At 37.6% G+C, this 11497-nt stretch overlaps 1 protein-coding gene across 1 annotated transcript; it reads left to right on the forward strand.

Annotated features, from left to right (window-relative positions):
- Positions 1–606: 606 nt before the first annotated feature.
- On the forward strand, positions 607–7312 carry LOC100800327 (L-type lectin-domain containing receptor kinase IX.1). The gene is made up of 2 exons (XM_006596575.1): positions 607–1077; positions 5921–7312. The coding sequence occupies exons 1-2, from the start codon at positions 607–609 to the stop codon at positions 7310–7312; spliced, it is 1863 nt and encodes a 620-aa protein (XP_006596638.1).
- The last annotated feature ends 4185 nt before the right edge of the window (positions 7313–11497 follow it).

Here is an 11497-nt window from a genome sequence, read left to right on the forward strand (position 1 = left end):
CCGAGAACTTGGAACTGACTGAAAATTGTGAGGGAAAATGGGTTTTTACTGGCAATAATAAATGTCGGAAAATGCTGAAGTGTGAATTGGAAGGCTACTTTTTAATGCCCATCTAAATTGCTGCCAGAAGCATTCAGTTTTTCCCGGCCATAAATGTGGTCCTTACCAGGATTCCCTGTAATTGCCAGTGATGTCTTTACCGACTCTGGCTGCACCAACCATACTTCATTTGCCAGTAAATGTTTTAGTGTTATTATTTATTGTCGGTAAAAGGGAAAATAAACGCCACCAAAAGTTACTTTTGACGTAGTGTCTGATCTCTCTAGTCAACTAGGCTTCTATAAAAGTATTTTCCTAATTAATTTCCTTAAAAATTATATCTCTAAATTTTTTCGAGGAAGGACCCAGTTTTGAAATTAAATTCTTACGACCCATTCCAATTCATGACCATTTTCAAACGTTTGGTTAGGGGTCTACAAATTAAATTCTAATTAAAATTTACGCTAGTGTCATGTAAATCAGCAAGTTCCATGTCTTCCCTATAAATATATAAGACAATATGCCAAATTAACATCCTCAGGCCTAGTAGCCTCAGTCGTAAACACCATGTTGCCTACCCCTGCATGTTTTCACTACTTCAGAAATTCTCTTCTTTTGTGCTTCCTTATGATCCTTCCAATAGTTCAACCACTTTACTTCAACATAACAAGCTTTAACGACACTGAAAGCGCAAGCCTCATTGGATATGTAGGCATTGCCAAGACTGAGAACGGAACCTTAGTGCTCAACCCACTCATCAACAATGGAGTTGGACGAGCCATCTATGGCAAACCTCTGCGCCTCAAAAACTCTTCTAATGGACATGTCACTGACTTTTCCACTTGGTTTTCATTCACTATCGATGTGTCCACTAGAACCAACTATGGTGACGGCTTTGCCTTCTTTGTGGCACCCCTTGCCTACCAAATTCCGCCCAATTCAGGTGGTGGCAGTCTTGGCCAATGCGATGACAGCAAACCCCAAAATAACATCATTGCTGTTGAATTTGATACTTTTGTTAATAATTTTGATCCAACAATGCAGTGTTGAAATATAAACTTGATTTGGGCCTAAATTAATTATTTGGTTCCTTGGACTTAGTTATTTTGGGCTTAAGTAATTATGGGTCATGTTTTAGAGAATTCTTGTAGTGTTTGGAGTGTTTAGATATTTCTTATGGTTGTAATATTCTCTAGAATACTCTTTGGATTTCTAGAGTTGAGAACTCTCTAGAATTAGTGTGTCTAGAGTTCTCCTTAGAGTAGTATAAATAGAGATGTAATCCTACACATTTGTATCAAGCAAAAATACAAAGTTCTCTCCTCCATAAAGAATTCTCCTTTCTTTCAAGTTTCTATTCAAAGTCTCCAATATTCCTAAACACTTTTCCTAAACATAAAAAGCCTTATTTCCAACAAAGTGGTATCAGAGCTTCAAGATCCTCAAAAGATGGCGAATGGAGGTTTTCCTTTCCAAATGCCGATACTCACAAAGAACAACTATGATAATTGGAGTATCAAGATGAAGGCGCTACTAGGAGCTCAAGATGTGTGGGATATCGTAGAGAATGGCTTCGAGGAGCAAGATGAAGCCTCGCTAAGCCAAGGTGTAGAGGAGACGTTGAAGGAGTCAAGAAAGAGAGACAAGAAAGCTCTCTTTCTCATTTATCAATCGGTGGATGAAGATACATTTGAGAAGATATCCAACGCAACGATGGCCAAAGAAGCATGGGATAAGATTCAAACTTGCAACAAAGGAGTTGAGCAGGTAAAAAAGATTCATCTTCAAACTCTTAGAGGTGACTTTGAGCGTTTGTTTATGGAGGAGTCCGAGTCAATTTCTGATTATTTTTCTCGAGTATTAGTCGTAGTCAATCAACTTAAAAGAAATGGTGAAGATGTTGATGAGGTGAAGGTCATGGAAAAAATACTTCGAACTTTAAATCCAAGTTTTGACTTCATTGTTACCAACATTGAAGAAAACAAGGATTTAAAGACCATGACTATTGAGCAACTCATGGGTTCCTTACAAGCATACAAAGAAAAACAAAAGAGAAAAATTAAACAAAAGGAGGCTACGGAGCAACTACTACAACTCAATGTAAAGGAAGCAAACTATGCAAATTACAAGAGCCAAAGAGGACGAGGTCGCAGCCAAGATCGTGGACGTGGACGAGGACATGGAGGAGAAGGAAGAGGTGGTTACAACAACCACTCCAACAAATTCAACAATGGAGAAAGAAGTTGGAATCCACAAGTAACAAGAGGTCGTGGAAGAGGAAATTCATGGTCGAGGTATGACAAATCACAAATCAAGTGCTTCAATTGCAACAAGATTGGTCACTACGCATCCGAGTGTAGATTCTCGAAGAAGGTTGAAGAGAAAGCTAACTTTGTAGAAGAAAAAGGCGGAGAAGAAGAAACTTTGCTACTCGCGTGCCAAAACAAATTTGAAGAGAAAAGAAACAAGTGGTACCTCGACACCGGCGCAAGCAACCACATGTGCGGCGATCAAAGCATGTTCGTGGAGATCAATGAAGCGACAACTGGCGATGTCTCATTTAGAGACGACTCAAAGATACCAGTCAAAGGCAAAGGTAAAATTCTCATACGTTTGAAGAATGGGAGTCATCAATTCATATCGAATGTCTACTATGTGCCTAACATGAAGAATAATATTTTGAGCTTGGGACAATTATTAGAGAAAGGCTATGACATCCATTTGAAAGAACATAGTCTTTTCTTAAGAGATTGTAGACATAACTTGATTGCTAAGGTGCCTATGTCAAAGAATAGAATGTTCCTCTTGAACATTCAAAATGATGTGGCAAAGTGTCTCAAGGCTTGCTATACCAACTCTTCGTGGCTATGGCATCTACGGTTCGGGCACCTCAACTTCGACGGTCTAGAATGTTTAGCGAAGAAGGAGATGGTGAGAGGCTTGCCTAGCATCAACCACCCAGACCAACTTTGCGAAGGATGTCTAATTGGGAAGCAATTTCGTAAAAGTTTTCCAAAGGAATCAACATCAAGAGCAATAAAGCCGCTAGAGCTCATACACACCGATGTCTGTGGACCAATTAAACCCAATTCATTTGGTAAGAATAAGTACTTTCTCCTCTTTATTGATGATTATTCCAGAAAAACCTGGGTTTATTTCTTGAAGGAGAAATCAGAAGTGTTTGAAAACTTTAAGAAGTTCAAAGCCCTCGTGGAGAAAGAAAGTGGTCTTTCCATCAAGGCCATGAGATCTGATCGAGGAGGAGAGTTCACTTCAAATAAGTTCAACAAATATTGTGAAGACCATGGAATCTGTCGCCCACTGACAGTGCCAAGATCGCCACAACAAAATGGAGTAGCAGAGAGAAAGAACCAGACCATACTTAACATGGTGCGAAGCATGCTCAAGAGCAAGAAGATGCCAAAGGAGTTTTGGGCTGAAGCAGTGGCATGTGCAGTTTACCTAACAAACCGTTCCCCAACAAGAAGCGTGCATGAGAAGACACCACAAGAAGCATGGAGTGGAAGGAAGCCCGGGATCTCTCACCTCAAAGTGTTTGGAAGCATTGCCTATACCCATGTTCCAGACGAAAAAAGGACAAAGCTCGATGATAAAAGTGAGAAGTACGTGTTTGTGGGTTACGACTCAAGATCCAAGGGGTACAAGCTCTATAATCCAAATAGTAGAAAGATCGTCATAAGTCGCGACGTGGAGTTCGACGAAGAAGATTGTTGGGATTGGAGTGTTCAAGAAGATAAGTATGATTTTCTTCCTTATTTTGAAGAAGATGATGAAATTGAACAACCAATCATAGAGGAACATATTACACCACCTGCCTCACTGACACCAAGGCTGGATGAAACAAGTTCAAGTGAGAGGACACCGCGACTAAGGAGCATTGAAGAGATATATGAGGTAACCAAAAATCTAAACGACATTAACCTCTTTTGTCTTTTTGGTGATTGTGAGCCTCTAAACTATCAAGAAGCGGCGGAAAACATAAAGTGGAAAGACGCCATGGACGAAGAAATCAAGTCAATCACGAAGAATGATACGTGGGAACTTACTACACTTCCACGAGGACACAAAGCAATCGGAGTAAGATGGGTGTACAAGGCAAAGAAGAATGCTAAAGGAGATGTGGAGAGATACAAAGCAAGATTGGTGGCTAAAGGCTATAGTCAAAGACAAGGAATTGACTATGATGAGGTATTTGCTCCTGTTGCTCGTCTTGAAACTATTAGACTGATCATTTCTTTGGCAGCCCAAAATAAATGGAAGATCTATCAAATGGATGTGAAGTCAGCTTTCTTGAATGGTTTTCTCGAAGAAGAAGTCTATATTGAGCAACCACTGGGCTATGAAGTAAAAGGGCAAGAAGAAAAAGTCTTGAAGTTGAAGAAGGCATTGTACGGTCTCAAGCAAGCACCGAGAGCTTGGAATGTTCGAATCGACAAGTACTTTCAAGACAAGAACTTCATCAAGTGTCCATATGAGCATGCACTCTATATCAAAGCGCAAAGTGGAGATATTTTGATTGTGTGTTTGTATGTAGATGACTTGATCTTTACAGGGAACAATCCAAGCATGTTCGAAAAGTTCAAGAAAGATATGTCAAATGAATTTGAGATGACGGATATGGGGCTCATGGCATATTATCTCGGCATCGAAGTAAAACAAGAAGACAAAGGAATTTTCATCACCCAAGAAGGCTATGCCAAAGAAGTCCTTAAGAAGTTCAAGATGGATGACGCCAATCTAGTTGGCACCCCGATGGAATGTGGCAGCAAGTTGAGCAAGCATGAAAAAGGAGAGAATATGGATCCAACTCTTTACAAAAGTTTGGTTGGAAGTTTACGTTACTTGACATGTACAAGGCCGGATATTCTCTATGCTGTAGGAGTAGTAAGTTGCTACATGGAAGCTCCAACCACAACTCACTTCAAGGCGGCAAAGAGAATCCTTCGATACATCAAAGGTACAACAAACTTTGGCTTGCACTATTACTCTTCTGACAATTATAACATTGTTGGCTATAGTGATAGCGATTGGAGTGGAGACTTGGATGATAGAAAGAGCACTACTGGTTTTGTGTTCTTTATGGGAGATACTGCTTTCACTTGGATGTCAAAGAAGCAACCAATAGTCACACTATCAACTTGTGAAGCCGAGTATGTCGCTGCCACATCATGCGTTTGTCATGCAATTTGGCTAAGGAACTTGTTGAAAGAGTTAAAAATGCCACAAGAAGAACCTATGGAAATATGTGTTGACAATAAATCAGCACTCGCTTTGGCAAAGAATCCAGTCTTTCATGAAAGAAGTAAGCACATCGACACCCGTTACCACTTCATAAGAGAATGCATTGAGAAGAAGGAGGTAAAGTTGAAGTATGTGATGTCTCAAGATCAAGCTGCCGACATTTTCACAAAGCCCCTCAAGTTGGAAACTTTCGTGAAGCTAAGGAGTATGCTTGGAGTCACAAATCAAGTTTAAGGGGGGATGTTGAAATATAAACTTGATTTGGGCCTAAATTAATTATTTGGTTCCTTGGACTTAGTTATTTTGGGCTTAAGTAATTATGGGTCATGTTTCTAGAGAATTCTTGTAGTGTTTGGAGTGTCTAGATATTTCTTATGGTTGTAATATTCTCTAGAATACTCTTTCTTATGGTTGTAATATTCTCAAGCAAAAATACAAAGTTCTCTCCTCCATAAAGAATTCTCCTTTCTTTCAAGTTTCTATTCAAAGTCTCCAATATTCCTAAACACTTTTCCTAAACATCTCCTCCATAAAGAATTCTCCTTTCTTTCAAGTTTCTATTCAAAGTCTCCAATATTCCTAAACACTTTTCCTAAACATAAAAAGCCTTATTTCCAACATGCAGCATGTGGGGATCAACAATAACTCTTTGGTATCTCTCAATTATAGCAGGTTCAATATTGAGAGCAACATAGGGAAGATGGGGCATGCGTTGATAACTTACAATGCTTCTTCCAAACTCCTTGTTGCCTCATGGTTCTTCGAGGGAACTACTTCTGGTTTTATGCCCAAAACTTCTGTTTCATACCAGATTGACCTAGGGGAAATTCTACCAGAGTGGGTCACTGTTGGGTTTTCAGGTGCAACCGGGTTGTCCAATGAGGAAAATGTTATTCATTCCTGGGAATTCACTTCAACTATGAATTCCACGCGTTCAGATGTAAACAAAGAAAGTTACATCATAACCAAATACAAGTTTCAAGTCAAAGTAGTAGTTGTTGAAGTTACTTGTTCTATTCTTTTTGTTCTCGTGGTCATTGGTGTTTCTTGGTTGATCGTCATCAAGAAAAGAAGAAGTGGGGATGGTTTTGATTTGGACAAAGCATCTATGCCGAGAAGATATTGTTATAACGAATTAATTGCAGCCACCAATGGGTTTGCAGATGATAGAAGGCTGGGAGAAGGAGGCTATGGACAAGTCTACAAAGGGTTTCTGACAGATTTAGGGCGCGTGGTTGCGGTGAAAAGGATCTTTTCTGATGTTGAAGATTCTGAGGAAATATTTACGAATGAGGTGAAGATTATAAGTTGCCTAATACATAGAAACCTTGTGCAATTCATAGGATGGTGCCAGGAACAAGGGGAGTTATTACTGGTTTTCGAGTACATGACTAATGGAAGCCTTGACACTCATCTATTTGGAAGTAGAAGAACTTTGACATGGGATGTTAGATACAAGATAGCGTTAGGTGTGGCCAGAGCACTTCAGTATCTTCATGAAGACGCAGAGCAGTGTGTTCTTCATAGGGATATTAAGTCAGGTAATGTTTTGTTAGACACTGCTTTCAATACTAAGGTTAGTGACTTTGGGATGGCGAAGTTGGTGGATCCAAGATTGAGGACTCAGAAGACAAGGGTGGTGGGGACATATGGGTACCTTGCCCCAGAATATGTAAAGGAAGGAAGGGCTAGCAAAGAATCAGACATGTACGGTTTCGGGGTTGTGGCTTTGGAGATAGCATGTGGAAGGAGGACTTACAAGGATGGGGAGTATAACCACGTGCCTTTGACAAATTGGGTGTGGAAACAATATGTGGATGGTAATGTTTTGAATGCTGTTGATGAGGGACTAAAAAGAGATTATGATGTGAATGAAATGAAATGCTTGCTCACTGTAGGACTATGGTGTACCCTGCAAGACCACAAGAAAAGGCCAAAGGCAGAACAGGTTATTAATGTTCTTAAGCAAGAAGCTTCATTGCCAAATCTTTTTACAGACATGCGTGCTTGAGACTGTCCTTCTCATCCACCCACAATGACCAATCTGATTTCTTTCTCTCGCCATCCATCACTGGCAGCATGGCTTTACAATATATATCATTATCAGTTCAGCTATCTATTTTATGCAGATGTAATTTTGGAATATCGTGTTCTATGTGTGTGTGATTTATATGTCATGTTTTCATGTAAATATATGCTAACGTACGTGTGAATGAATATTATTATATAGTATATTTTCAATGTAGTTATCTTTCTGGGTTCTTTTATATCAGCAGCTATCAATATTCTCGTATGATGTATACTGTTGTACTTGTCTTCTTTTAACACAACGATAAATTCAATTTTTATGCAAGAAGGCAAGAAGCAAATGTCAATATACTTTACAAGCAATCACAGTCGTTGCAATTTATCCTTTTCATTTATTTGATTCCTACATGATCAACTAGAAAATAAATTGCGGAAAAGAGTATTAATTAGTACATGACCAACTTCTGTTAATTATTTTAAAAAGGCTGATTAGCTATTAATCTTAACTCTTGAATTTTAAATTAAAATTTTGGTGGATTTTTTACAATGTTGAAATCACAACTCAGTATTCCTTATTTGAAAATAGTTTCAATAGTTACTGTCTATTTCTTGAATATTGTTTCCTGCAAAAATGATTCACAAACACCCTTTTCAAACTGTTGATTAAAATTAAATTTCTTATTTTTTTTTGCAAAATTGACTTGTAACATTATTGGAGATCTACTCTGCAATATTTTACCCCTAATTCTTCCTCAAATGGAGGTCATGATGCAACTCAATGACTGACTCTCGGATGAGTAAGTAATGACAGAATTGGTGGTGTATCCATTTATAAGGATCATATGTGTCAATAGTCTTCCTAGCATTGTGAAAGTTAGGTGGCATGTAATTAACTTTCATGTGAGCTAAGGATGATGCAAGTGTAAAACATACAAATTAGTGGTAACAGTTAGCTCTAAGGTCACCATTTTATACTTCTGGATGAAAAATCGAAAAGGTTTTCGCTTAAGGGGTCATATCATGTGGAATAACCTCACACTTAAGAGGTAGATTGTTAAAGTGCAAGTGTATATACGAGGTCTCACATTGGATGAAATTGAAAGTTTTGCAAAATATAAGGGGAAAGGACCTATAAATCTAATTCCTTATGGTTTTGGGTTGGATGTAGTGTCAGGTTCAATTGTGTGATTCACTCTTGGCTCATTAATGGAGATGTCCATAGTGTTTTCACCACAATTCCCAACAAAGCGGAGGTCATGATGTAACTCAATGACCGACTCAAGCGAGTATTGAATTATGCATAATTGGTTGTGGATCCATATATGGGGATCCCTTGTATTGAAAATCATCTGGATTATGTGGAGGTCAAGTGGTATGTATTGCTGATGTAATTTATTGAGGATTAAGTATATAAAGTGCATTTGTGGCCATTGCTGATCACTAGAGCCACCATTGAATATTTTTGGATGAAAAGGCTTCCGCTTGAGGATAGTATAGCATGTGAAAAAGACTCACGGTAGAATTGTAGAATGTTAGAATGCAAGTATGAGTATGAAATCCCATATTGGATATAGATGGACACATTGAGCCACTGATAACTGGAAAAGACCCACAAACCTAATGTCTAAAGATTGAGTTGAATGTGGTATCAAGTTCACTTATACGGTTGATTTGTGACATATTGATGGGGTTTCCCTAATATGTTTATCCCCTTGTATTCCTAACACATACTGATCAAATTAGTTTATGGACCAAACTAAATCATAAGAAATTGGCTTCTCAAGTAGCTTGTAATAGGGTTGGATGTTCAATTTTATTGTTGGTGGATGTGAACCAAACTCATGTTTTTTGTATTTTTATCTCTTATTTTTAATCTTGGCATACTTTGTGCTTAGCTTGGTTACATGTTATTAATATATTCCTTTGGCTAATCCAAAAAGAAAAAAGAAACTAATTTCTCAAAAGCATATTAAATTTTAAACCAAGAACATATTGTTTCCATTAAAAATATGTTGATCAAAAGTTAGTTAGCCAAATCAAATCTTAGCCGAATAAGGATATAAGATATTTCGGGCAAAAGATTAAGATCTAGATAATTCGACCAATTAATTTTAATATTCAAAATATTTGATTAAATATTTTGAAAGGTAATGCAAATGGAAATTGAATGGAAGTTAAGGATGCAAGATAGGGGATAAGAGCAAGTTTTACACGTGTAGTCCATTGATCTTGGAGCAGTTCCTAAAAATAGGAATGTGATAGATATGTTGAATGGATGGTCTAGCCGAAATAAATAGAAAAAAGCTTAAACAATTATAAATGAGTATGTAGCGGTCTAATGTAGTAGAAACATGATGTAGGTTAGTTAAGCTTAGGTTTTATATTATAAATATATGTTTCAGAAATATTTAGAGGACCTTCAACCAAATAAACAATCACTGCAATTATTTTCCAGTTATTATTCATGCAAAATTTATTGCTTTCTTCAAATTCAATGTTTAGTTTAGTTGTTTATTCATATTTTTGTTAAGATTTACCTTCAATCAAGTGCTTTCTTTAGTAACTTGAGAGCCTATATCAGGTCAAGAGGTTGATTTTCCCCCTTGGTGATTATATCATTTGATTCACATACTCAAATATTGGAATCGTGTTGGAGCAATTGTAGATGAATTCTATTAAGTTAATTGTCAATTATTCATGAGACAACAAAATTAGCACACCCGGTGGGACTAATGTAGGTGAATTGATCAAACAATTTGAATCACGAATGGAGGTTTACTAGCGTATGCATTTGCATTCTGGTAAAACAATGTGTGAGATGGATCAACAAGCCAAAAAGAAGAATGGTTCGAAACAAGGAGAAAGCTCATTTGGGACGCCTGCTTCCTTAATGACAAAGTAATTACTACTTTGCCTAATCCTTCAATGGGTACTACATCAACTGTGGTGGCTACTATTGCCAGCTTGCTTGATGAAATGCCTACTGTGATGACTACATCATTCATTCGACAACAGATAAATCTGGAAATACATGATATAATGCATCAGTTGTCTGGGCAATTATTCGAAATAGTCAAACCTATGGTGCAAAATGAAATGCAATAGACTAAGGAATTGGAGGCAAGGAGAATGCATGTTGGCGAAAATTCTGCTTTGCTAGTGTTGAGAAATTAGGAAGTGTCAAATTAGGTAATTAATCTTGATTCTCCACATCTGACTAGGCCAATTCTAACAGGAAGAATACCATTGATCCTTCCAAATATGGATTTCATGCCATAGTGGCAAGCAACTCAACTAAATATGGCTTTGGCTGGAATGTTTAATACAGTCCAACTAATAGGTAGCCAAATGGGATTTATTCCCAGACCTTTGGTAGCCAATACAATTTTTATGCCTGCTAATGTTAGTAATTCATTTGCTGCTACGTACCCTTGGGGGGCAAACAGGTACAAATGATTATATTAATCGTGTTGTTTCCTGCACATATAGGGTTGGCCAAAAGACCTCCAAATGTTGTTGGCCAAATTGGCTTACCTTCTATAACTCCTTTTGTGCCTCCTTCAAGGGGTATCAACCAAGTTATAAATGGATGTGTTACCAATGGAAAGTCCTCGTATGTTAATAATGACGCAAGTCTAGGGCAAAATATTGTGAGTTAGATTGGTTATTAGTTGTTAAGAACTATCATAATGCCTTTGATTGATCCAAAGTTGTTAGCTGAAACCATGAGGAAGTGTTTCGGTATTTAATTGAAACCAATGGAAAGGCCCATGGATAAGAAGTCATATCAAGAATAGGTGGATCGTATGATGCCCTTGTTGAAAGGGTATAAAACATAAGATTTTTCTACCTTTTCTATTGAAGATGTCAAATCGACTATGGAAATATAGGATGGTTTAGTTCTTAGAGTGGCAAAGCAACTCAAGATGAGTTTCATAAGTTATAGCTCTTTCCTTTGTCTTTGACAGGAGTAGCATTTACCTGGTACTCAAATTTACCACTTAACACTACTACAAAAGTATGATTCAACATCGTTAAATCTAAGTCGGTTATGAAAAAACCGATGTAGTAAAGCTTGCGGTGGCATTTTTGAAATTAAACCAAACTTTTATAAAGCGTTAACGTAGGTTTTCATTAACTGCCTTTGATATAAATGTTACGAAGGCGA

The sequence above is a fragment of the Glycine max genome, chromosome 14, assembly GCF_000004515.6.
Source record: "Glycine max cultivar Williams 82 chromosome 14, Glycine_max_v4.0, whole genome shotgun sequence".
NCBI lineage: Eukaryota > Viridiplantae > Streptophyta > Magnoliopsida > Fabales > Fabaceae > Glycine > Glycine max.